Raw genomic sequence first — 27,759 nt, 5'->3', positions numbered from 1 at the left:
GTGGTTCTACATCCACTGGCTGCTGTTTCCCCTTCTCTGGCCCTTCATCCTAAGCAGCTGCTTAATTAATTTTAAAGAGCTGAGCATGTAGTAGGAGCTTAATAAATATTAATTCATATTTAATTCAACTTATATTTCAATACTGTGCCAAAACATTTGCTAAGTTGCAGTGGACCAGCATTTCCTAGTATTCTTACTTGGGAGAACACCAGTCTTGCAAGTTTGAGAAGCGTTGTGTTTATATCTCCCTCTCAGACAGTCTCGGTACCCCTTAGTATATTCAAGGCTCTAAGAAATTTTCCAATAAAATAAGTTCTTTTAACTTTATTTAGCCCAACATTTCCTCATCTCATTTGACCATGGAACACTTCTGGAAGCAATTTTTTAAAAAATTTTAGCTTAATGTCTATTTACTCTCGTGGAACACATTATAGACCATATTTTTAAAAAATTATATCCATTTTTATGTACCCTATAAGAACTAATTAACATTTACCATTAAAGAGACAGTGCTCAACACAGTTCCTGATATTCATTTGGCATATTATAATGTACTCTTTTTTTTTTTTTTTTTCTTGTGACAGAGTCTCACTCTGTTGCCTGGGCTAGAGTGCTGTGGCATCAGCCTAGCTCACAGCCACCTCAAACTCCTGGGCTCAAGCAATCCCCCTGCCTCAGCCTCCCAAGTAGCTGGGACTACAGGCATGCACTACAGGCACTATGCCCGGCTAATTTTTTCTGTATATTTTTAGTTGTCCAGCTAATTTCTTTCTATTTTTAGTAGAGATGGGGTCTCGCACTTGCTCAGGCTGGTCTCGAACTCCTGAGCTCAAATGATCCTCCCACCTTGGCCTCCCAGAGTGCTAGGATTACAGGCATGAGTCACTGTGCCCGGCCTACTCTGTTTTTTAGAACAGTTTTAGTTTTACAGAAAAATTGAGAAGATAGAGAGTTCCTATATACCTCCTCATCCAGATTCCCCTATTGTTAACATCTTACATAGTATGCTACATTTGTTATAATTGGTGAACCAATATTGATACATTATTGTTAAAATCCATACATTATTCACATTTCTTTAGTTTTTACCTAATGTCTTTTTCTGTTCCAACGTCCCATATAGAATACCACATTATCTGTATTTGTCATGTCTCCATAGGCTCCTTTTGACTGTCACAGTTTCTTAGACTTCCCTTGTTTTTGGTAACCTTGATAGTTTTAAGGCGTGCTCCTTGAATATTTTGTAAGATTCCTTTTTGTTGGAATTTGTCTGATGTTTTTCTCACTATTAGACTAGGGTTATGGGCTTTGGGAGGAAGACCACAGAGGTAAACTGCCATTCTCATCACATCATATCAAGGGTGTGTACTATCAGCATGACTTGTTAATGTTGACCTTGATCACCTGGCCAAGGTAATAGTTTTCAGGTTTCTCCACAATAAAGTTATGCCCCCACCCATTCAATACTGCATTCTATGGAATGAAGTCACAATTTGCACTCATTCCTCTCCCCCCTCCGTCACCCCCTTTGACAATGGTGTATCTACATAAACTATTTGGAATTCTGTATGGGAGATTTGTCTCTTCTTCCTGTATTTATTTATTTATTCAATTATTTTCTTACAAGAGTATGGACTCATGGATATTATATTTTTATTACATTAGTGAACCGTAGTCAACAACGTGCGAAACTCTCCATTATTGATGAAACAGGTACAGTAGGACGTAGGCACTGGGAGTGGAAGAAGTCACGGAGGGCTTGGGGAGGCCCTACCCATCCTCTCAGATGGAATTGTGCCTCTGACACGTTGACAAAACCACACATTTTTCAAAGTTCAACTCAAAGTGCCAGGATTAGAGATACCTCAGCTGAGAAGTTTGTTGTCAAAAGGAGAGAGGAGGCTGAGAATGTAATGAGAAATGCATAACTAGCCACAGGTATTCCTCTTCTCCCTCCCAGACTCACATGTGAACTGGGGAGAAGGATTTGAAGAAAGTAAAGTAATTTCTGTGTCTTTCTAGGGCTTACGTCTGACTGACTTCCAGCCACTGGGCACCGGCTGTCCTTTCTATATTCTACTCAGAGGCAGCCCCGTGCAGCCAGTCTGTGATGGTTTTTGTAGTTGAACCTAACCTTATGGTTTTGTTTTCTTCACTTGGCAGTGTGTGTTTGTGTGTGTGTGTGTGTGTGTGTGTGTGTAACTAAAACCTATTTTAAAAACGAGGGAAGCAAGCCCAGGACACAGAAGGGCAAACCACTGAACCTCTCCTAGACCAAAAAGACGTTTGTTAAACATTCCAGGAGACGCTCTGGGCAGCCTCTGATTCACTGGCCTCCCTCATCGTCTGCAGCTCCTGGCTTGGGGAAGCTGCCAAAGCATTTTCTCTGTGAGCTGTAGCGCTCTGCTCCTGGTGCTGCAAGAGGCAAAAGTTCAGAAGTGAAGCCTTTACCTTTTGCTTGTTTGCTTCTTATACAGCAAATGATGCACTGGCCTAGAACTGGGTCCAAGGACCTTCTTGGCCTTGAGCATACTCTTAGAGCTTTGCACAAGTGACGACGTGTGTTTGCTGGAATGGGTCAGGGGGTGCATACGTGTATATTGTCCTGGGCAGCATTAACCAGATGGTCGTGTCTGACAAGAGTAATTCCTGCCCCCACCCCATTCCCATGTTGACTGTTTGTCTCACCAAGGACAGAGTCATTGAATCAAAAGGGTGTTCATATCTCAGATGCTGTGGAGTTTGTTTTTCTTGGTGGTTTCTTTATATTGACTAATACTAATTAGATGTTTCTGGTCACATCTGCTGAGCATGGTTTTATCAATTTCCAAACACAGAAGAGAAAGCCAATTCCAAAAATAAAAAAAATTTAAAAAAAATTAAAAAAAAGAGAGGGAAAGGAGATGAAAACAATGAAAGAGAAAAAGATAAATGGGGATCTAAATTTAAATTCTGACTCTCTTGGAAGGAAAAACAAAAAAGATGTCCCTGCTTTAGTTTTGATGCATTCCTGCTTCAATGGAGAAATCTTCTGTTTGGGTTATTCCTTTCTGTGGGGACTGGCAAAGGTCTAGAACTGACAAGGTCTTTAGCGTTTTTGAGGCAGTTCATGGCAGTCTGCCCTTAATCCAGTTTGGCCTCAGATACTGCATTTGGAATACTCTGCCCTTTTTTTTTTTTTTTCTTAACGAAACTATTGTTTTCTCCCTAAAATGTTCTGGAATATTATCCCAAGGAGTATTTTGTTTGTCGAAAATTTAAATGTTTTGCCTTCCCATGCTCTCCTGAGGACCATGTTTGTGTTTATCCCTGCCTCGGGCCTCCTGTATCTCCACTGTCAAAAGCAGTGATTTTAAAGACCCTCAACCACCAATGACGTTCGTGAGCTCCAGTTTCAGTGACAGTTCAGGAACTGTTTGAAATTAAACAACTGCAGGGAGCAGAGTGGCGAGCTGAATCGTGGGTACCTGGATTGAGTTAGGTCACCTGCTTCTAGGACAGTGACTAGTTTTATGACCTTGATAAAATTCACTCTTTTTCTGGGTTTAGGTTTCCTCATTTCCATGAGAAGGAGATGCACCAAGTGGACTCTCAGCTTTAATGATCTGGATTATATACTAAGTCGTATTTGGTGTTTTTCATATAATTTCAGGGCTACCTTCTTTCACCCTACCAGGAAAATATTGAGTTTGGTTCCTGCATGGCCATGTTTTTTAATTTTCATTTATGTTTTACATAATTAATAAATGCACATAGAAAAACTTCAAACAGTACAGGAGAGAAAAAGGAAGATCACCTCCCATCCCTTCCACCCAGTTTCCTCTCCAGAGGCACCCACTGTTACCGGTTTCAGGTACATCCTTCTAGAGAGATTGGCGGTATGAGCATAATCTGCCCCACCTTTTCTAACCGCAGATAGTAGCATGCTCATAAATACAGTCTGTCCGTTGGAGTTTTTCCCCTCTAGACAATCTTTCTTAGAGAGTGTTCCATATAAGTACCTGTACAATTCTCTCATTCTTTGGAATCATCATATAGAATTTTTCTAAATGGGTGGAGCGTAATCTCCCACTGGTGGGCATTAAGATCCTTTTTAGTCTTTTGCTGTTACAAACAATACTGTGGTGAATATCCATTGTCCAAGCTGCTCTGCTGGTGTGTGCTTTACTTTGAAAACCAAGCCACCATCTAAGTTCCACTCTTCCAGACTCTACAGTTAATAACCAGAGATGTTTAGTCTGAATGGTCAAATCTAAATTAAGTGAAAGAAACCAACATCTCCACTGTTACTCCCTGTGAACGTCTCTTGTAGGGGTTGGTGTTTTGAAGACTCACAGGGTGTGGTTTGGAAAGAGCGCTCCTCCAAGTCTTAAACTCCTCCAGATAAGGATTCAGATGTTAATAAAATCTGCTGAGCAGCATGTGGTTGCTGTGTGGAATTGGGTAGCAGATTTCATTGCTTGTGAGGAAAGCCAGTGCAGCCTTTTGCACACTGACAAAGGCAGTCTACCCAAGTCACTGATGATCATTCTACTCGAAATTGTCATGTCAGTAACTTACTAGGCTCAAGTCAGTTTTAAAAATTTTTCAAAGTAGCTGAGTTATAAAAATTAACATAGGATTAACACCCTATGCTTTTCAAGCCTTTTTTCCCCCCCTAACCTGGGGATTTCTGATATTGGAAATATTGGGCACCTTTTTTCTATAGTAGTTGTATCAGAAAAATAGGAGCATACTTTTTCAGAATTCAGAAATGGCTGTCCTTTGAAATAATTACCATTCTTCCATCTCTACCTCCCTCCCTTGGCTTGAAATAGGTTTTATGAATTAAACCCTTCTGGATGTCTGGATTTTGTCTTCCTTGCATCTGTATTTAAGAGGGCTTTTCCCCTGAGATGCCACGTGTGCAGTCCTTGACCTCCCACCCCAGACCTTCAAGTAGAGGTTGTAATTATGCTCCAACAAGCTCTAGAAGCGAAATATTCATTTCAGTTATTTTGGCATCAGTCATGACTGTGCTTTTTTTTTTCTGTTCTCAAACTAAGAGTATAAAAAATGCCCACCTGATTTTATTTATTCATCAATTTGTTTGAGCTCTCCCTGTGTGCCAGATAGGGTCCAGGAGGTGAGCCCTTTGTGGTGTGCTTAATTCAGAAAGGGAAACTCAAGCCGTTTAGGCAATGTGCTCTGAGTATTCCTCCCTTGCAGTAGCATGTTCCTTCCCTTCCACCAGCCTGTTGGTTTTTACGAGGGCAGGAGCTATTTATCTAGCTTCAAGCCTGGCACACGGAGGGAATGCAATAAAGATTTGAGTGAGTGTATGTTTAAAAAAATGAACATTTTTACCCCACCCTCACCTCATCCTGGAGAAGTCCCTGCCATGGAATTCTTCTTCAAAGAAACATATTCTTCTATAGGAAATCTTCAGTGTTAGTACTGTCTTTTGAATATATATATGTGTATATATGCACACATGTATATAATCATATACATTTAATATGTAGATGATTGGGCTACTTTGAAATTCATTGAATAAAATTTAGTTATAAAATGTTTCCATAGAAAATGAAAGATAGAAAATAAGTAACTTTTGGACTTTTATTAAAATATGTCAATATTTTTACCCTTTAAGTTAGTGATACCAAATATAACAAAAATAGAGGCTTTTTTTCTCGGAAATGAAATGAGTATATAAAATTATGCTTTGTTGTCTTTGGCTCTGACTTAGGAAGAAATAGACTGAAAAGCATGGTTTTCTTTATTATATCATATTGCCCAGGCAGAAGTTAAGCAAATTTGACTGGTGAATGGTTTTGAGAAAAACTAGCACTTTTAAAATACATTTTTGTTGGAATACCAATTATAGAATTTATTAAAGGATTTTAAAATTGTTTTCAAAAGTAAAGTTCTATGTGCTGAAATTTCAAATGTTGGTAAATGCAAATAAATAGAGAATACTTTAAAAATTTAAAACACTTCTAGCACCTTTATTCAATCACAAACATGTTTAGCACTTTTGTGTAATTTCTTTCTCACTAATTTTCGCTTTGCAAAAACAAACATTCTTTCTGTATCAGGTATTTGTTCCTGAGTTTAAATTGGGCTTCTTTGGGGCACCTTTTTAAACAAAGCATTAATGGGGTACGCTTATGTGTAGGTTCCTGATCTAGGTGCTGTGTTTTACATGTTGCTTATCAATTCACTTATTTGTCCTAAATATTGTCGTATACCCACTGTGTATCAATGATCACATGCCCTCCTTGGCCCTGCCATAAACATACAAATTATCTGAGAAAGTACACATCACACACACACACACACACACACAGACACACACAGATGTCCTGGTGAAATGATCTCATAAGCTGTGATAACCTTTGTGGGATTTTCTTTTGACCACCTCTGTTCTATGGACTCTAGACACAGGAAAGTCATGAAATAAGATTTTTAACAGAGCACAGAAACTGAAACTAGTGAGTCAGGAGTAGGGCCAGCATCTGAGCCTCCATGAACTGAATTAAGGTAATAATTATTTAAACAGTAATAATTAACAAGAAAGTACTCTGGAAGGAATCTCAGGAATCTATACTCCAAAGCACAAAGCATTTTGATGGTCTCTTTTCAATAAAGTATTGCTGGCCCTGGTTATTAATCCTCCTGTATGTTTTTCCCTTCTGTAGTGATGAATCACCAACACCAGCAGCAAATGGCACCCAGTTCCCTGAGCCAGCAGAATCACCCTACTCAGAACCCACCAGCAGGGCTCATGAGCATGCCCAATGCGCTGACCACTCAGCAGCAGCAGCAGCAGAAACTGCGTCTGCAGAGGATCCAGATGGAGAGAGAGAGGATTAGAATGCGCCAAGAGGAGCTCATGAGGCAGGTATGGCCTTCCATGGTGCCTGGTGGAGGCTCCATGGCCTTCGGTGCCAAGCCTGATGGGTAGGTAGCTGCTGGCCTTCCAGGTTAACCTCCTTTCTCTAGAAGCATTAGAGGCTTAAAGCCCTACTCCAAGCTTTGTGATTAGAGTATAGTTTCTTCTCTCAACACTGTGCCTACACTGTCTTCAGAGCCAAACTTATGAGTACAAGCACTAGCTAATATTAGCATGACTGCCTTTGGCTTCCACTGCTAGTTTTTAGGAGGAGAGAAAGTAGAAAGTAGAGAGAAAAAGCATGTTCCAATTACCTATTGCTGTGTAACAAATTTCCCCAAAATTTAGTGGCTTAAAACAATAGCTATCTCATTATATCAAATAATTTTTGTGAGTCAGAATTTGGAAAGGGATCAGCTGGGCTATTCTTCTGCTCTACATGGCATTGACAGAGGTCACTTAGTGATAGTCATCTGGTGGGTGGGCTGGTCTGGAGGGTCCAAGATGGCTTTGCTTATGTGTGAAGCACCATGGTGAGGATTGCTGAAGACTAGGCTTAGCTGGGACTAAAACCTGGAGCATCTACCAGAGGCATCTACGGTGTGACAATCTCAAAGTAGTAGCATTTATTACATAGCAGCTTGAGTTTTCAAGAGAAAATGTTCTGAGAGACAGGAAGTGGAAGCTGCCAATGTCTTAGGGCAGCAGTCCTCAACCTTTTTGGCACCAGGGGCCTGTTTCATGGAAGACAATTTTTCCACCGAGGCGGGACGCAGAGCTCAGGTGGTGATGCATACAATGGGGAGAGGCTGCTCACCTCCTGAGGTGTGGCCCAGTTCCTAAGTTTCATGGAAGACAGTTTTTCCACAGCCAGGGGTGGGGGTGGGGGTGGGGGTGGGGAGACAGTGTTGCTCAACCTGGTTCCTCACAGGCCACGGACCAGTACTAGGCCCAGGGTTTGGGGACTTCAGTCTCAGGGCCTAGCTCTGGAAACTGTCACGGAGTCACTGTTGCCATACTCTTTTGGTCAGAGTAGTCACAGAGCACCCCCCAGATTAAAGCAGAGAGTAGAGAGGATGTTCCATGGAAGAAAAGACAAAGAATCTGCAGCCATCTCTGATCCACCACAGAGCATGGAAAAGAAGGAAAATTGAATGGATAATGAGAAAGGAAAATGGTTTGTATGTGGGCTCTGGTAGGATGCTGCGCAAAAGTGCTTGGACATTAATCAGGCACTTTTGTGCCATACTCCATTCATTCATTTTTTCATTGAGTCAGTCGGCAGAATGTCGTGTGTGTCTTATATGGGTCAGGCTCAGTGCTATACTTCAAAAATGAATAAGAGAGAATCCCTAACGGAGCCCACAGTTTTTTCCCTGCCTCGGTGACCTGGTCTATGGAAGAGCAGAATTCTTTCTTCTGTATTGCTAAAGTAATGTAACCCATTTCTGCTACATTTTGGGGAGAAAAGTTTCAGTTTATTGTTCTAATTCTTCAGACTTTGCTTTATGACTCACATGAAGCAGGATACGTGGGTAGCTTCCTTTTGCTTCTTTAAAGAAATAAATAGTTTTAACTGTTCCAGAGAACTTCCTTGGAGGGGAGGATTGGGGGTGTTAGGGTAAACACTATTTTTTTTTAGTTATATCTGATACTTTTAAAAATATACATTGACTTCCACAAATGAATAATGTATTGCTTATCAAATGAATTCTAAGATATAAGATATCTATACTGTGTAAAGTTTAAAATACATGGTGAATTGAAATAACTTCTTAGATATAGTGTTTGAAAATAGGGAAATGAATATAAATTATGCTTTGTTGTTCAGCTGAACTTTCCTCCAAATTTGAGGAAAACAATTTTATAAGGTAACTACAGTTGTGCCTTCCACCCTGAGATTTTATGTTTGGACTTCCATGGTTCTTTCAGACTAACAGTTGTTTATACTGTTTTTAGAAATGTAGTATCGTGTTTCTTGGCAGGAAATAATTGTATTATTGTTTTCTGTCTTTGAATAATAATTCTATTTAGAATGATTTTTCTATCTTATAGAGTAAATTAAACAGTATTAAACTAGCATTCATATGTTCTCTCAGTTTTATATTTAAATAAGCTTTAATGAGTTTTTGTTTTTACACAAAGCTGTGACTGTTCTGCAAAGAATGACTTGTTTCTCTGTCTGCCTGTGTTTCTCTTTCTCTTGCCCCTCCTCCTTCTTTCCCACAGAAGGTATTTCTGAAAAGGGGTGGGGAAGAGTGCCCCAAATTGTTTCCTTTATTCCAGCTGTAGGTGCCTTTGAACCAGCATGTAATATTTATTGATGGTTCATATTACAGAAATGCCAACCAAGTTCCTTAAATGCTGATCCTTAGAGGCTGTGGAACTTGGAGCATTTTGCTGTATCATGGTGAGCAATTGCACTGTATAGAACAGCGGGGAGAAAGGGCTGTCCCAATCTGCTCACAGAGGCTCGCATAGTTCAGCCTTGACTGTGTGTGTGTCTGTGTGCACGCATGTGTATGGTTAGGAGGAAGAGATGGGATGATGGAATGGATGGTTCTAATGTCTTTCTGTTTTTGTTGTGGAGAACAGGAAAAAAAGGTCTAAATAGACCTTGTTAATCATGACAGATTTTTTTCCCCATCCAGGAGCAGCATGCTCCCCAATGTCAAAGATATTATTTAAGACCATATAATAAATGGCATTGAAGTGTTCTATAATAGTCTTCTGGGGCATTGCCAGGATGCCTGAATATTCAGGTGTGGATTATGTGTATCATCTTGGTGGTTTTTTTGACCTCTTTGTTTTGGTGGTTTTCTGCTTCACTATTTGTACTTAAGCCAGGGCAGGGACAGGGAAATGAGCTAAAAGTAAAAGTGATCCTTGGCTCACCTGTTTAGTTGCCTTCCAGCCTCTGGAAAGAATTTGTAGGGATGGGGGTAATGGTGGTCCTGGTGACATGTAAATACATCTGGAGTGATCCCTTTGTTCAGTCTGTCCCACTCCCATGTCCTGGGTAGTTATCAATTGCCTGAATATCCCTTGCTCAATGGGCAGTTTGTAATTACCCTGACTCTCCTCCGGCTTGCAGGAGGTCAACTCTACAGCTTGTCTTCTCAAGGCTTGTGCCCTGTGGGCGGGTCTGGACCTACCTGCGGTTCTCCCAGGGGAGAGTGTGCAGGAGCAAGGCCCCACGCCATGCTGTCTCTCTATAGTAGGAAGGAAGGTTGGCAAAATGTAGTAAGTAAATGAATCTAGCCCCTAATTATTGAGAAATTATCACTGCTCTGAATATTTTTATCATTCTTGAATGTTATGATGTATATAAAATGTCCCTATAAATTATACACTATATAAGTATTCATTGTTATTTCTCTTCCTCTTCCTTCTGCTATGCCATTATTCCTCTAGACATACAGTTTGATGATATTGCACCATGGAGAAAACAACTCGGTCCTCGTTGCACAATTGACATATACTTCATGATGCCGAGGGGTCACCTGTTAGCTCATTGGCACTGATATCATGCCAGGATATTAACAAAATGGATCTTAGGAAAGCTTGATTACAAATCTAAAGCGGACCTCTGTTATTTCAGGATGGAAGCTCAGATTTTTTTTTCCTTCTTTCCTTTCTATCTTTATCTACTCATTCATTCATTCAATCAATATTTATGTAATAGAAAATAATAGACAGATAAATTGGACATGATTGCCCTCAGATAACTTATATTTTAGCAGAGGAGGCAAAATAATTATTAATAAATGTAATCCAAATTGGTGACCAGAGAATAAATTAAAACCATTCCCTACTTCATGGGGGCCCGGGAGCTACCCTCTTTGACTTTGTTTACAGAAGCTGAGACCAGACACCCCAGAGCTAGTTCTGTGACAGTGAGCATAAGATGCTCCTTTGTTTCTTTTCAGTGATCCCTTAGGCCAACAAGCTGTGGAACAGCTGCAGAATTAGGATCAAAAGAGCCAGGAAGGCTTGGTATCTCCACTGAGTAGGAATCTTCTAAAGTAGGGGAATTTCCTTAAATACAGTCCCTCCAGTTTAGTACTGGCTGCTGCAGCAACAGAGTTGAGCTACTTGTATCTGACAGTTGATGGATTAGCTCAGAATGCGGCAGGTACTCCAAGTGGAGGGGTGCCATGGAGCACCCGGGGCTCCCAGCCAGGTCTGAAGTACACAGCCTTATCAGAAAAGCGGATCTCCCTACTTTCAACAGGCATCTACCACGGATAACATAGCAAGAGAATTTTTGTGAAAGACATTCTCCATTGTCCATGATAGAGTTTTAGTTTTACTAAATTTCCTAAAGGCTGTGAGGCAGCTTCAGGTTCATCAAAGAAATGTTAACCCTAGAAAAAGAAAGCAATTCTTAGTTGAAGATTTGCTTGCTGTCATCTTCAGTTTTTAAAGGAAATTAAATTTTGAGGTTTTTTACGTAGCAAAAAAATTTTAATTATTTAAAATATAATTTACTGAGTTTTTTCTGATTAAGATAAAAGAAAGCATTTTTGCTAAATGAAAGAAGTCAGACCCCTAAGAAACTACATACTGTATGATTCCATTTATGTGACATCCTGGAAAAGCAAAACTACAGGGACAGAGAGGAGATGAGCGATTGCCAGGGTTAGGGGTGGAGGAGGAGTTGACCCCAAAGGGGCAACACTAGGGGATTTGGGAGGTTGATGACCCAGTTCTGTATGTTGGCTGTGGTGGCTGCTACATAACTCTATGCATTTGTCAAAACTCAGAACTGTATGCCACAAAGAGAATTTTACTACATCAAGTGTTTGTAAAAGTAATAATAAAAACATTAATTACCACACAAAAAAGACAAAACACACTTTCATGGTACAAAATGTGTAAAATACTCAAAAAAACAAAAAAGTGAATTATGATCACCCACATACTTAGAGAGTATGGCTATAAAGTTGTTGATGATTTCTTTCCAGTCTTTTCGTATGTTTGTGTGTGTCTACTTTGTCTTTAAAAACAAATTGGTAGCATATTTTGATACTGTTTTGTCACTTCTTTCTTAATATACTGGGAAGTCATTTATTTATTCTGTATCAGCCATGGAAAGTTGTACCGTGACTTTGTACGGACCCATCCTCAGCGCCTGGAATCCTTACTACAACAGGCTGCACACAAATTTCACATACCATGAGCCATACATGCCATCAATGACTACAGAATATTTTAAGTTGTTACAACTTAAAAATTCAATGCAATGTGTGCTTGGGACCCTAAAAGGCATGATTGCAACTTTACCAAAAGAAATGGAAAATTTTAGTCACTGGAAAGACATTGAGAAACAGGCTTCTCAGTGCCTCTTTTACCCATCTTAAAGAACAATTCCTTGACATGAAAACAGGCCTTTGGCTTTATCTAAAGAGAGTATATCTTTTCATGCTGTTATTCATTTGGATATAAAGCTTTGAGGCCTTCTGCCGGGAAGATTAAGCTGGAGGACTTCCTGTTAACCCCAGGGCCTGGAAGACTCTTTGGTGGGGAAGCCTGCTCCCCCTTGCCCCTTCTCTGGGGGCTACCTTGTTGAGAAACCCTTATTATTCGCAAGCACATTCAGCACTGTTTTTACCCCCATCCTTTTCTTAATTGGGGATTGGGGGACAGGAGAATGCAGTCTGTCAAACAAAAATGCTGACTCAGCCCGGCCTCCAGTTGCCCGGGCAACAGGCACAAGGCAAGAGGGAGGCCGCAGAATTCTCTTGGCAGATCTCTCGGGTTTCTGCTGGGCTTGATGGCCACCGCCGGGTGGGCTGGCCAGCTGGCCGGCCCTGCACAGCCATTCCTCACCGAGGGCTCCACAGAGGGGACACGTCCGGCTGTGAGCAGCGCTGGGCTCGGGGAAGGAAGATTCCCAGGTCTGTTTTTTGTCATGTGAAGAATAGCTATTTAGAGACCTTGGAAACTGTCGTATCATAGCAGATCATGAAACACGAAGGGTGTCTATTTCATGGTCTTTGTTTCAGAACACAGGACCATAATTTATCTTTTAGAAACGCGTTTCCTAGAATTAAGTTTCACGTTGACTGGGATGTCAGAGGTCATGTGATCCAACATTTCGGGAAGGTATAAATCCCTGTGTATTAGCTTGGCTGTTTAAGTTCAGTCATTCATGTATTTGTTCAACAAATGTTCTAGGCACCAAATGTGTGGCAGTGAGATGACAGACCTGGCCCCTCCCCCACAGAGCTTCCATTCTAGCTTGTGTCAAGTGTTTTATTTGCCTACAAGTCCCAGAAATAATCCATTGTCTGAAATGTCCTAGTGTTGTTGAGGCATAATACCGATTCAAGTCTTTTAATTTTATTTTTATTTTTTTAAGAGACAGGGTCTCACTCTGTCACCCAGCCTGGAGTACAGTGGCGCTATCATAGCTCACTGTAGCCTCACACTCCCGGGCTCAAGTGATCCTGCATCAGCTTCCGGAGGAGGAGCTAGGACTACAGGCACGTGCCACCACGCTCGGCTAATTTTTTGAAGGTTTTGTAGAGACAGGGTCTCCTATGTTACCTGGGCTGGTCAAGTCTTTTTAAAAGGACCCTTTTTTCAAAACAACATGTTGTACATGATAAATATATACAATTTTTATTTCTCAATTAAAATAAATAAATAAATATAAAATTAAAGAATCCCTTTGAAAAATGTTGCAAATTGAACATAGTTTTAAAATGAAGGTTCACCAAGTTTGCACTAGGGAAAAGCAGCTTCTTATTTCTGGTCTTAATGAAATCACTGAGGTACGAAGAAACATTCCATCTCAAACTCCATTCAGCCTTATTTTTTTAAGTGAAGAGAGAAGAATATCTACATTGTAATGTTTCCCTTAATGTAATTCAAAGGGACAACAGAAACAGATTGTGACACACCACCAGATTGTTATATATGTCCTAAATTAAAAGAGTGACAAATAGTCCATGGATAATAATTCTGGACTCAACAAATGTCTTCCCAAAAGTATCAGAGTTTCGACTCTGTTCTTTTATAGCGACAGTCTGGCAGCTGAGCATGTGTGATGAGATATTTTACAAAGGGAGTTTACCGGAAATGTGACAATGAATTTCTAGAATCCCTTGGCACAGAGTTAAAAAGAGATTTACATCAGGAATTTTTTTTTCGCCTATAAAAAGGTAAATAATCAGCATTCTGCCTCTGAAGTCCCTCAGGATTTTGGCAGAGAGAACAACTTCTCTGCACCAGAATAACTATTTTAATGTTGGGATTTCAAAATATTGTCCTTATTATTTTTTCTTTTCATTTGTTTCTACTCACCCCACCCTTCATAATTAAAACAATGCAATCTTCCCCTTTTTTAGAGTCTCTGGCCCCACACACTTAAATCAAGCAGAGAACCCTCAGAAGAGGTTGTTTCCCTTTGAAGTACCTTCCCGTGAGGGCAGGAGCTGGCTGGCGAGAGGCTCCCTCACCCCAGGACGGGCGGGGGTGCAGAATGCTTTCAGCTGCTGTTTACTTTCTCACCTCCTCTGTTGATTTATTCCACAGGCAAGCTGCAGCCCAATGGGGAGCTGAACGGAGGGGAGGTTTGAGGTTTGCTTCCAGGGACACCTTCAGTTCACAAGTCATCATTTGTCTTTCACATCCTTATCCCTCCAGCTATTTTACCCACTGCCCTGTCCTCCAGCTGCTGGGAGAGGGTGTTTTTGGACCCACATATAATTACTTGTTTCAGAGAGCTAGAGGGATGACCACAAACTCACAGAGAGATTTTCAAGCCCTTATTTTGCCAGTCTTTCCACCCCCAGCTTGAACATAGAGAAAAAATAAAGTGGGTTGGGAGAGGGTTGGGGCAGGGCTACCAGGGACAGCTTTCCAGATCTTTCTGAAACTGGCCCTTAAAATCTGAACTCACAACTTTGCTTGATGTGTTGTAAATTCCCAGGACACTAGCTCCACCCATATACATTAAAAAATATGATAGAATACATCCAGTTTAATCTGTTTCCCAATTCAGGGAAGAAAACTGTGTTCAGGACAGTTAAATAGGCAGTTTCATTTAATTTGCCTCTAAATTGTTTGAGGTAAAGGGGTTGGTCTTTCCATTTTATAGCTGGGAAAACAAGCTCAGAGAAATGAAGACAATTGCCCAAGTCTCATAGCCAGTAGGTGAAAGGGCTGACAATTTGAGGTCTGCTAACCTCAATCCTTGGCTTTCCTCTCTCTGCCACACTGTCTGTGGCGGCTACGAGTGCAGAGTCAGGAGCGAGAATGCCTGGATTTAGTTCCTCCACCAGTTGTTAGTTGTGGGATCCTGGGAAAGTGGCCTAATCTCTCCATGCCTCAGTTTCCTCATCTGTAAAATGGAGATAATCAGGTTGTCGTGAAAATGAGATGGTAATAGTATGCTGAAGTGCTTAGAACAATGTTTCACACATAGCAGGCAATATGCAAGTATTAGCTAATATCTCAGCCTCCCAAACCTTTTAACACTATCAGCAGCTCATTCTATTGAATGCTCACTGTGCCAGGTTCTTTATAAATATGCTTTCTAATCTTTATAGCAGCCCAGCAAGATAGGTCTTATAAACCACCTTTTTTCAGATGAACAAACTATCAAGAAAGGTTAAAAATTTAGTCCAAGATGGCACAACTTTATAGCAACTGAACTGAGATTTGAACTCCAATCTTCTGATTCCAAAGATAGTTTTTCTCCTGTGCCATGCTGCCTTTTCTGTGCCAAGCCCTGGACGTGTCCAATAGCACTGAACCCTCAGCTGCTGCTTGAGAATTCCAGTGGTCAATAGTCCAGAGAAATGAGAAGTAGCCAATTTACCCACTGAACTGACACTAACTGTAAAGTCCTTCATCATATCTGCCTCAAATCCAGGATAGAAGGGATCTTTCCTGGATTTCTGTGTCAGTCCATGAATAGTCTGGGAGCTGTGGTGTGCCCCTCTAGTTTTCTCCTGTGGTTAAACTGTCATCCACTTCTTCACAGAACGTGGTGCCCCAACTCCTCCCTGTCCTGATGTTCTCCTCTGGTCACTCTTTGTAAAGACTTTGGTAAAAGGTCGAACAGAGACCTGGCCGCAGCGTTGTGTGTGAAGGTTGATTGGAGGAAGAGAGGTCAGGTGGGATACCTGGAGAAGCAGGGATGACCTGCTACCTGAGACGGAAAGTAGGTTTCCAGCTTGGAGATACTGGGGAGATGGAATCCATGAGGGCTGGCCCTTGTCCATGATGGTTTGTTATGGCCTCTCTCCAGAATCCTCCGTGAGGACAGGGCACTTTCTACGTTGTCAAGTTGCTATACTCCTGCTGTCAACAACAGTACCTGGTGCCTGGTAGTCTCAGTAGTACTTTTTAAAGAATAAATACAGGCACAAATGAGTAAATTGTTGTGGGGACTGAGGGAGACATAATTCACTTGGATATTGAACTTGGATGGGTGGTGGTGTAAGAAAAAGCCTGAAGGTAGGAGGAGGGGCTGCTTTGGCCCAGTTGAGGAGCCCAGCGTGGGACAGGTGGAGTTTCAGACACCAGCTGGACACATTCATTTAGGCATCCAGGGGCTGGGAACAGGGGAGGCAGTAATTTGCTATGGTTGTGGTGGTTGGGGGGCATCTGGATGAGGTGGTGTAACGGAACCTCTAAGGATGGTTCCAAGGAGAGGGACTCACGGTGCTGAGGAATCTAGGAAACTGAAGGCTTGTTTTGGAGGATGGGGCAGGTGGAGGTGGAGGGGACATCTGTGAATAGACCTGTTTACCTGGAGTGCCGTGGGACATGAGCAACAAGCCAGTTTAGTGTTCTTATTCTGCCCAGGCTAGAGGGAGTGGGGGACTGGGTGCTAGGGTAAGGCAGCGAGAGAGGGAGGCCCGAATCATGCCCTAGACCCGCCGTGGCCAACAGTCCCCCCTCTGTTTCCATGGACATTCACTTTGTCCAGTGCCCATCTTTTGCCTTTGCTTTACCTGTTTTAGTTCCATCAGTTCTGACTGCTGCTTCTTGGGCTAAGTCAGATGTTTGCCTTTCATTTCTGCCTGTGCGAGGGCAGTGGATGTCATTTGGCAGTCAGAATCATCCTGGGTTTGGGCTTTAATTTTATAGCTAAATTTAGTTTAAAACAAAACCCTCCCCTGTTTGGATGTAGACATGTCGGTGAGGCTAGCCCTTTTATTTTCAAACCTTGGGTTTTGCACGTTTTTTTTTTTTTCTTTCAATTCATGAGCAGAAATAGGGAAATATTTTCATTCAAAAAAAAGGCTAGAATTTTTAAAGTTCTAAATAGAGAACTATTACATTATAAGATTTAAGTGAAATGAAACTTCTCACCATTCTCCATTTATATTCAAAACTAATCTTATGTTATACAGAAAGGCTTACCAACCTCTCCTTGTTTTAAAAACAATGTTTTCTTGGCCTTGCTGACCATCTTGATGAATTTCACACTTTGGTTTAATCCCTCCAAGGTGAAAGTTGACCAGGAACAAGTGTCTTACCACTCAAAGTGGATCAGTTCCACAGAATCGTGTGACTTTTAAGATCATTTATTTTTGGTTTTGCTTTTGTTTTTTTGACATTGGAATACAGAACATGAGATAAGAATAATAATTAGTTCACATTTATTGTGAGATCTCAAGTTCTAGTTACTGTTCTAAGCACCTTATATGTGCTACCTCACTTTATCTTCACAGCAGCCCTCGTGGGTGGGTGTTCTTATTATCCCCACTCTACAAATGAGGGACAGAAAGGTAAACTAACTTGCAGGCCAGGGTTCGGACCTAAGCATCTGGCCCCAGAGTTCTTGCTTCTGACTGCTCTGCCTTCCTGCTCATCCTGTGAGGAGCAGGGAAGTGTGCAGTGGGACTATTCCCTGAGGACGGAGCTTGTACCTGCCTAGTTGAAATGTATACAGTAGGCTCTGTTATTTCACTCATATTTGTGGTTGAAAGTGAGAGTGAAAGTTCTTAGTTTTTTCTCTTTTATTACTAATCACAATTTAAAATATTTCCATTTGAATTCCAGTAATATTTCTCATTTATTCATTGAACAAATATTTATTGAGTCCCTATTATATGCCACGCACTGTTAAGGTAGTAGGGATATAGGCATGAACATGATAAATAAGGTCCCTTCCCTCGTGGAGCTTATATCCCAGTAGGAAAGACAGAGAATAAATACCTGGGTTGCTTTGAAGAAAATTCATACAGGTCAAGAGATAGAAAATAACAGATCGAGGCTATTTTAGAACAGGGGTCAGGGAGAAACATCTCTGAAGAGATGACATTTGCAGGAGACAGACAGTGAGGGACTGAGCCTGGGAAGAGCTGAGGAGTGCATTCAAGCAGAGGAAATGTTGGTGCAGATGCTGGGGGTGGGAGGAGCAGCAGAGAGGGAGTGAGGGGAGCAGGTCAGAGACAGGGGAGGGGGGTGAGCAGGGCCCACACAGGGCATGGTGGGCTGCAGTGAGGACCTGCCGCCAGTCGCCATGCAGGTGAGACAGGAAAGGGGTAGGTTTAGAGCAGGGGACCACGTGATCTTCATTTTGGCTGCTGTGTTGGATGACTTGGAACCCAAGGATGATCTTGGGAATGATCTTAGAGAAAATGTTGCACTCATGAGTAATAACTTTCTAACTCAGATTAACCTAATTTATATTTCAAAGTTATTATTCAGGGACATTCAACGCCCTTTCTGTATTCTCTCTCATCTGTTAGTCAGTGGAAGGTGGAAAGTGATACTGTGAGCCCCCTACAGGCAGAATGTAGCATTTGCTCCTATGATGACTAGGTGGCTGGGGAAACAACATCGATGCTGAAGAACAGAACTTCTGTTCCCTTTAATTTGAAATAGAGAGAACAAATGTGTAATGGCACAGTGAAACACCTTCCCCTATATAGCATAGGTTCTTCCAGCTTTGGTTATTATAAATAGTCCTTTTAAATTTTATTTGTATACTTAGCCATGCATGCATTATTTTATGTTTATATCTAATGAAAATATGTTAGGAGCAACCTAAATGAAGAGGAGAGTTTAGAGCTATATATTTTATATCTAGTTTCTGATATTTGTTCTTATAATTTAAATTTTATTGTTACATTGTGTCATTACAGATGACAAATAATTCATATACATTATGTATATGATGTATTTTTTATCCCATAAAGTTCCAGAAATGATTCTTATATAAATTCAGACCTCCTGGAAATTTCAAATTCAACCTGTATCATTAAGACATATGGTGATAAAATTTTGTCAAAATTTTGTCATATAATATAAAGGAATGCAACTTTTATGTTTAAAAGAGTATCTGTTTAGAGGTAAGCCCCCACACTTATTGAGAATGGAATATTGTAGATAAAGTTGACTTTTTGGATAATGAAGATTATTAGTCAAAGGGTCCTTGCATTTACAGTTTAGAAAGAACTAGAAATTATATCATCGATCAGGTGTTTTCAAACTGTGGTTCAGGGTATGTGAGTGTGCGTGAGGAATTGAGGCTCCTTATGCTAGATTCAGTTCCTGATGTTCTTGTATCTGAGGCTTTCAGGAAAGCATTTGTCAGATAATAAGGTTTCTAATGCACACAGCCTGCCGTGTAAACACAACTATTGGTAAATAATTCAGTTTTTCTAGATTTATTCAGAAGGTACTTCCAAGAATTGGATGATAGATGCAAATCACCTTTTAAAATGATCTCCGTTTTTCTGTTTTGCTTTTTGTGGATTACTGAATAAAATTTATTAAGTGTTCTGATTACTTGCAATCTGTATGAACAGAAGTGAACCAGAGGCCCTTTCTAGCTAGAATATTTATTCCAGTATAAGTTAACAATGTATTTTCTTATCAATCAGGTCTCTCACAGTTTGTAAGAGTCATGCTACTATGACTCCCAGTAACAGCACAATGAACTCTAGTAACCTAAAGTTTTTATAGCCGATGACTTCACTGGGACTTGTCTAGACAGCAGTTACTCCCTAAAGTCATAGCATGTTAGGGCTGGAAGAGATCTAACAAAGATACTGTTACTTAGATGGCCTAAATGTTCTGTTTGCCATTGTAGCCATGGTTTTGGGGTTTGAGGGCTGGTGAGACCAACAACTTCAGCATGGAAAGTGGGAAGTGGATAGGCATAAATATGGGAGAGGGCCCAATCTTGGTTTTGGATGCAGGTATAAACAGCTGCAAATCTGAGAGGAATTTGATGTCTGGTCATATTTAGTCAAAATGGAAGAGACTTTTAGAGGTTAGACCCAGAGAAAGCAATTGCAGTCAATAAATTTGTAACCTTTTGGACTGACTCTCCTTGGCAAAATAATGCTAACCTTAAAAAAAAATGCTTGCATTATATTTTTTGCTGATGAAATCCATATGCTTTTAAAGAGTTACTTGTCTATGGGATTTGGATTGTATCTACGTGGTTCAGCGTTGTAGTTAAGTCAACAAAATAGTCAAATAGAAAAACTGATTGTGTTTTTAAAACAAACTTTTAAACTGGTTATTTTACTCTACTGGCTGTTGAGATAAAACTGCCAGATGTAATTTAGTGTAGAGCCTGAACTCTGTAATCCCATAGCTTTCTGGACCAGTAAGTGGCAAAGACCAGGATGTACCTGCTAGTCCAGAGTCTGATTATGATTGATTTAGATTTGGTCTGAGACCCTGGGATAGAAATACAAATAGCCTTGTCTCTGAGAAAGTGTCTCGAGAGATTTTATATGATTTGGGCGTTTAAGCAATTGCATGAGTGGGAAGGTTGCAACGTTAAGTACCCTGAGGTCAAATAATAGCTGGGCATCCCATTAACTTTGTGAATGTGAGAAAGTGACTTATGTCTGTATGCTTTCTCCCGAGAAAGAACACTAATGATTTCCTCATGATTTTAACTTACTGAGAATAAATATAAAGTGCTTTGTATTTGATGAAAAGTTTTCATGTGAAGGACGTATACTTCACTCCCAGCCTTGTGACAATGAGCCAGTGACTCTAGCCTCCCCTTCTGACTGTCTACTTCTGCAGGAAGCTGCCCTCTGTCGACAGCTCCCCATGGAAGCTGAGACTCTGGCCTCGGTTCAAGCAGCTGTCAACCCGCCCGCCATGACCCCAGACATGAGATCCATCACTAATAACAGCTCAGATCCTTTCCTCAATGGGTGAGTTAATATTTGGGGACCACTTATATTTGCTCTCTTTATTGTGTGGTATAGACTAGAATGGGGTCTTTGTTTACATTGGGAAAAGTTGGGGAGATTGAGAGGTGAGGGTGAGAGTAGAAGGAGGAACAGGGAGGAGCTGGCAGAAAAAAGAAAAGCAGAGAAAGTCATCTACCTTTTTAAAAATGCTCAAATTTAAAAACTGGTGAAATGACATGGAGTAAGCCCCTAGTCAATAATCTGAAAATAAGGATCAGTTTATAATCTGAATTCAATGGCATTGTTTAGTAATTATACTTCGAAGAATCTTGGGTTTTCTGTAGCCAACAGGGAAATAAAAGCATGTCATATGGCAAATCGAGAACAAAACAATTAAGAGATGATGTTTATGGTGAAGTGTGAATAAGGTCTATGGTTTAGTTAATAGTTATTCTACAATGTCAATTTCCTGGTTATGATAATTACATTATGGATATGTAAGATATTATCATTGGAAAAGCTGGGTACATAGAACTCTGTACTCTTTAAATCTTCTATGAGTCTAAAATTATTTCACAATTAAAAAATTAATTAAAATAAGATGATATTAAAAAAATAAAACATAAGGAGTAGAAGGGAAAGAGAATTGAGCCAGAAATATCTTCATGAGTCGAAGTAGTCAACCATAATTGTAGCTTTTTAATAAAGGGCAATGCTCTATTTCCTATGTTTTTTCCACCCTTGCAGAGGCTTCAAGTTGTGGATTTTAAGTCTGTATTTGAAGTACAGAAAAGTATAAAGAATAACGTAAGAGTTCCTCATGTAACTCTAGGTGATGACCCAGATTTGGGTGGTGACCCATATCTCCATCTGATCTTATTTTTTTAATAAATAAAATATTATAATTAACATTTGAACGCATCCCTGCCACTACCGAAATCTCCTTTCTTTTCCCTTCTTCTGTCCCCAGTGGTAGCCACTATTGAGAAACTGATGTGTGTCCATGACAGATTTTTATACTTCTTACTTCCTGTTAGTATGTGTATCCATAAGCACTGTTCAACATTGTTTTCTGCCTTTTAAAATGTTACACAAATGGTATCATACTTTATATGTAGAAGTGTCCAAATGGTTGTTTTGAGATAGAAAGGAAATCAGTGTCAATTTACTGTAAATGGTCAGTTTTATTGCTTGTTTATTGACATTAGGATGTATGTTCTAAAATTAAAGGGAGGCACAGAGTCTGCTTCCTTTCATTACCTAGAAAGTTGAGCAGGATGACAGAACTGCATTAGTTCAGAGTTTTGTGACTGTATTTTAATTTTGCAAGCATTTGGTGGGCTCACGTCAAAGTTTCTCCATCTTTTGCTCTACAGAGGACCATATCATTCGAGAGAGCAGAGCACTGACAGTGGCTTGGGGTTAGGGTGCTACAGTGTCCCCACCACTCCAGAGGACTTCCTCAGCAACGTGGATGAGATGGACACAGGTAGGAGCAAAGCCTGCAAGTACGGGCAAGTTTACATTTTTAAATTGTCTCTTCGGTCATCGCAATTTTACAATCCAACCAGAAACAATCTCAACAACAGCATAAAATGACAACTGAAAAGCCACCCACCCCCAGGCACTATAAGTAAACTCCAGCCCATTGCCTGTAGATTATACAAATGTAGTTTTACATCTGGGCACAGGATTTTAAATTCTGTTTTTGTTTTTTACTCATTCTTGCTTCATAGAGCCCTTTCCTCACCATTGCATTAGGATACCACTGTCTGCTTTGCCCTTCTTCCACAGTGGGATATTTGTGCTCTTCTAGTTTTCAGTTGTAATGTGTGGGCCACTTTTTCTCTTGGGAAGTGATGCTGGTTTATACTTTCACCAGCATGCAAATATTTTCATATCATTCACTGCATTTGGGAAGCAGTTGGCAGTGGGCATTTGGAAAGGTGAGGAACTCCGAAGATTCTAAATTGTCAGCTCCAAGTCCCATAATGGTAACGATGTCCTCCCTCACCAATTAAAAAGAGTCAGAGAGACTTTTACCTAGTCTCCAGCCTGGGCATCCTTCAGGCCAGGCCTCAGCATACTTCTCTCATTATTTTTTTCTCCGGCTGTCAAGGAATGAGAACTCCAATTGCAAACATTGAATTTAATATTATTAGCCTTATCTAGACTTAACTATGAGAGTCATAAATTCCCAAAAGATATTCTAGAGCTAAAAATAAATGACAGTTGAGGTGTCCACTGTTTGGAGCTATTCATGTAAGTTTCTCCTCCATCATCATTGACAATAGAAAAGTTACTGTTCTGTGATGAAAATAAAAAATTGCTTTCTGACTGGGCACAGTGGCTCATGCTGGCACTTTGGGAGGCCGAGGCAGGAGGATCACTTGAGGCCAGGAGTTCAAGACCAGCCTGAGCAAGAGCAAGACCCCCATCTCTACCAAAAAATAGAAAAATTAGCCAGGGTTGGTGGTAACGTAGACCCAGCTACTCAGGAGGCTGAGGCAGGAGGATCACCTGGGCCCAGGAGTTAGAGGTTGCAGTGAGCTGTGATGACACCCCTGCACTTTAGCTCAAGCAATAGAGCAAGACCCCATCTCAAAAATAAAAATTAAAAAATGGCTTTCCTCAAAACATTTGTCCATACTGCCCATGGACTCCCTGCTCCTAAATGACTCCTCTTGATGCTGGGAATCTAAATTGTTGGTAGGACCAAGAGTCAAATGTGTAGCTGGGCAGCTTACAAGTGCAGTGTGTTGGAGTGGCTCCTCCGGAGCCTAAAATAAGGCTGTCATCTTTGCATTGAGAGGATTGCACAGACTGTCTTGTGAGGAGTCACACAAGAATAGTTCAAGCAGTTTGTTTTGCTGTTCTTCAATTTATTGCTTCAGTGTTCTCCCCAACCCTCCTCCCCCTTTCATCTTTAGTTTTTGGTGTGAGATTTATTTTGCTCTCTTTGGAACAGCCTTATGAAGTGGCTCCTTCCTATGTTTAACAATTGTTTACTTTCATCTTTTAAACACTGGGAAGCCAGTAAGGATAAGAAGCAAAGTTAAATAAGAAAAAACCTCAGGAGAACTAAATCTAAGCTTGACATTAAAAAAAAAAGGATGGATTTTATTCCACATCTTTTTCAAATGACCTCCAGTGAGTAAATAGGGAGTGTTTTTGGAAGCCATACTGTGGAATTAAGTGGTGTCCTGAAAAAAACATAGTCTTTGCAGACAGACAGCCTAAGTGGAATCCTTGCTTCTCCACTCTTGGCAGTGACTTTGGGCAAGTTATGTAACCTCTGTGGGCCTCACATTTCTCATCCGTAAAGTGGGAGTAATATGCTCACATCATAGAATTGTGGAAGAACACAAAGTTCTCTTCTCCTCCTAAGGAGGCTGATGTTAGGCACAAATTGGATTTGATAAATGTTAGGGTGCCAAGTTAGCCTGGTTAAGTGAGTGTCAGCTCATTGTGTTTGGAGTCATCTCTGTGAAGACTTTATAGGAAGTGGGCATAAACTCTCTCAAGGGGAGAAATGTAATTATACAGTAACAAGACGAGGAGAAGCTGGGAGGTGGACGGAGCTCAAGTGTGGCTAGAAAAGATCTGTGAGGCTTGCTGACCACACGCTGACCACATGCTGAATGGCCGTGAGCCAGCCCAGCACTCCCTTTGCAAAGCACACATGGGAACAGCAGCTGGACTTGCTTCCAGGAGAAAGTAAAGAGAATAGCATGAGCAAAGGCTGGGAAGTCATCCACCCTTCCAGAATATTCTGTAATAATCACACCCTTTGAAGAATTGCCTGGTTTTTGTCTCTCCCACTTTTTAAGTGGATAAAACTGCAAAGACCAGAAAGATTACTCTGAGGTTGCAGAGTTGCTCCAAAGAGATTATTTTAAGATTGTTAACCTTAATGAAGAAGTTTAACTAGTTTCCTCATGCTTTCCACGCCTGAGGAGAAGGGAGAAGAGGAATTCTTTAAAAGAGAGATTTAGTTTGGCTAAAAAATGTATTCTTGAGTATCAGAAAGTTAAAATCATTGAGATGGATGATTCTAACTGAAAATGGAAAAAAAAAGACATCTAGAACTTTAGATCGTGTAGTTTTTAAAACATAATTTTTAAAGCCTCGTTTTCGTCTGTTACACTCTTTTTAATAGGTAGAGAAAAGTTATTTTGGATTTTCTTTTCTATTTTGATGTTTTTCAGTATTGGTGACACGGTATCGAGGTCATGTTGTTGAACTTGGTTTTATTTTTCAAATTATTGCCCTTTGCAATGAAAACTCTGTAAAATATTGTCCAAGTTTTTAATATTTTATGACTTCTAGAAAAGCCATTATGCTTCACCATCACCAAAATGCAAGTTTGATTATGTTTTCTTTATCACTTGTAAAGATGTAATTTTTCTCTTTGGAAAACACAGATGGTTAAAATGAATTTTCTACAATTTTGCTCAGAACAGTGAAACTTCTGTGCATGCTTTTCAGGAGGGCTACTGCACTTGTAAGACACAAAAGCTAATATAACAAGTTTCTTAAAAATGATATTATGGTGGAAGCTGCCTGTAGTTATCAATGCTTCTTAGTCTTTGAGTTAGATTTTATCCCTTCAGAAAATTGTTTGTTTGAGGCTGTTTGAATTAACCAGTTGTTTTGATATTGAGTATTAAAGGTTTTTTTAATTTGTGTGTATTCATGGAGTACAAGTGCAATTTTGCTATATTGATATATTGCACTGTGGTGAAGTCAGGCCTTTAGTGCATCTGTCACTGAAGCAAGGAACATTGTACCCACCAAGCAACCTCCTGTCAGCCACTCCGCACTCAAACCCCCACCCCTCTGAGTCTCCGCTGTCCACTATTCCACACCCTGCTCCCATGTGTGTACGCATTATTTAGCTCCCACTTATAGCTGAGAACATGCTGTATTTGTCTTTCTGTGTTTGAGTTATTTCACTTAAGATAATGGCCTCCAGTTCCATCCATGTTGGTGCAAAAGACATGAGTTCATTCTTTTTAATGGCTGAATAGTATTCCACTGTGTATATAGATCATATTTTTTAATCTAATTCTCTGTTGATGGACACTTAGGTTGAATTTTTCTGTGAACTTTGTAGATAAGTAGATAATTGTGTAATTCATAGTGGTTGAGCCCCTAGGGTTTTTTTTTTAACCTCTCAGCACAATCAACAGACATTTATTATATTTTTATATATGTGGACAATACCTAGAGCCTTGGATGTATTGCAGACACTAATATGGCACTTTACTCCAATTTGTGAAGAAGGTACTATAACCCCAGTTTCCCAGATGGGTAAATGGAAAGTCAGACAAGTGTGTCTAAGGTTACATAGCTAAAAAGCTCAGTTGAATGTCACATAAAAGTCACTAGCGCATTTTCTCCCATACTATTGCACATAAAGAACATATATTCTTTATATCACATCCCAGACATTTAACTTTCCTCTAGTACAGCATTTTATCAACTATGTTCTGCAGAATTCCAGTTCTGTTAGGATACACATTCTGCCAAAATAGGATTAAGTGATTAAATGGCTTAGGAAATAGTGGCTTAAACAAAATAAAACAGATTTCTTTACTGCAAGACTTAAAACCTTAATATGCTCATGTGCATTGTGACTCACATGCTGTGAGAAAGGTAGATAGCTGTGGACTGTACATACTGTGGAAGGCGGGGAGGACCCTCCTTCATTTATGTATTTATTTCTGTTCCAAAGGCATTTAGTTTATTCTCCTAGTCAGTATCACTAGTATTCTTATGGTTCACGATTGCCAACACTGCTCCTCTCCTTACAGTAGTTAATGTGCAATCTCACTTGGGGGCCTGGGAGTGGGGGGAACAGCCGGGCAAGGGGGGTGTGGGGTGGGAGTGGGGGCTGGGGGGGCTCCTGGGGTAAGACACAACCTTACCTTTGGATCTCCTGGTGAGAAGTTTCCTTCCCTGCACCCCCAGCCCGGCCCCTCTCCCCATCCCCAACCCCCTTCCCCCCAGACCCATATACACACACAGTCCCGGGAGCCAGGAGCACCTCCTGGGGTCCCTGAAACAAGTGGGCTCTGCCACCCAAGCCAGTGCCACAGAGGCTCGGAGGAGCTACAGGGGCAAGCCCCGCTCGAGGAAGAGACAGGGAGGGGTGGGTGGGGGTCTCCCTAGGACAAGATGATGGGGAGGGAGAAGACCCCCAGTCCCAGAGATCTGTGGCACTCCCACAAACTAAGGCCTGGAAGGAGGGGAGCTCCCGGGATCTCCTGGTTCCTTTTGGGTGTGTGGCTGGAGGCCCCCCCACTGCCCCGGGCCCACTGCTTGGGATCAACAGTGGGGTGAGGCTGGGGCGGGGCATCAGGCCAGGAGGGCAGGGGACGGAGGGGAGGGGTGACTGAGAGGCTTGTGCTTTAGCTGGGAGGATCCACTTTATAAATGATGCCTAAAGCCATTAATGAAGACAGCTTTTAATAACATGTTTAAAAGAAACTTCTCACTACTATCTTGGAGCGTAAAAAAGGGTGATAGGCGTCAATGAAATGTATAGATTATAGCTCTGTAATTAGGTGTTTATGACAGGCAGGGCCTCTCTTTTGAAAACAGCTCTTCATGCTCCTGTCGTGGGAAGGCGCAGATCTTAGGTCAGGTCCACAGGCCTTTTGCACTGGACCATGTTTATGCAGAAGCAATTGGAGACTCCCCGGGCATCTCTGCACCTCTTCTTAATGAGGGTCAGTAGTGTAGTAGCTG

General features: G+C 40.9%; 1 protein-coding gene across 1 annotated transcript in view; it reads left to right on the top strand.

Annotated features, from left to right (window-relative positions):
* The window catches only part of WWTR1 (WW domain containing transcription regulator 1), a 127,837-nt gene that overhangs the window by 96,509 nt on the left and 3,569 nt on the right, over positions 1 to 27,759 (top strand). Inside the window, exons 4-6 of the mRNA XM_045539450.1 lie at positions 6,681 to 6,883; positions 20,894 to 21,027; positions 22,383 to 22,495. Coding sequence (XP_045395406.1) covers positions 6,681 to 6,883; positions 20,894 to 21,027; positions 22,383 to 22,495 — 450 coding nt within the window. The remainder of the gene's footprint in view (positions 1 to 6,680; positions 6,884 to 20,893; positions 21,028 to 22,382; positions 22,496 to 27,759) is intronic.

The sequence above is a fragment of the Lemur catta genome, chromosome 1 (assembly GCF_020740605.2).
Source record: "Lemur catta isolate mLemCat1 chromosome 1, mLemCat1.pri, whole genome shotgun sequence".
Classification (NCBI taxonomy): Eukaryota; Metazoa; Chordata; class Mammalia; order Primates; family Lemuridae; genus Lemur; species Lemur catta.
Note: the sequence above shows the minus strand (reverse complement) of the source record. Positions and strands in the feature narration are given on the sequence as shown.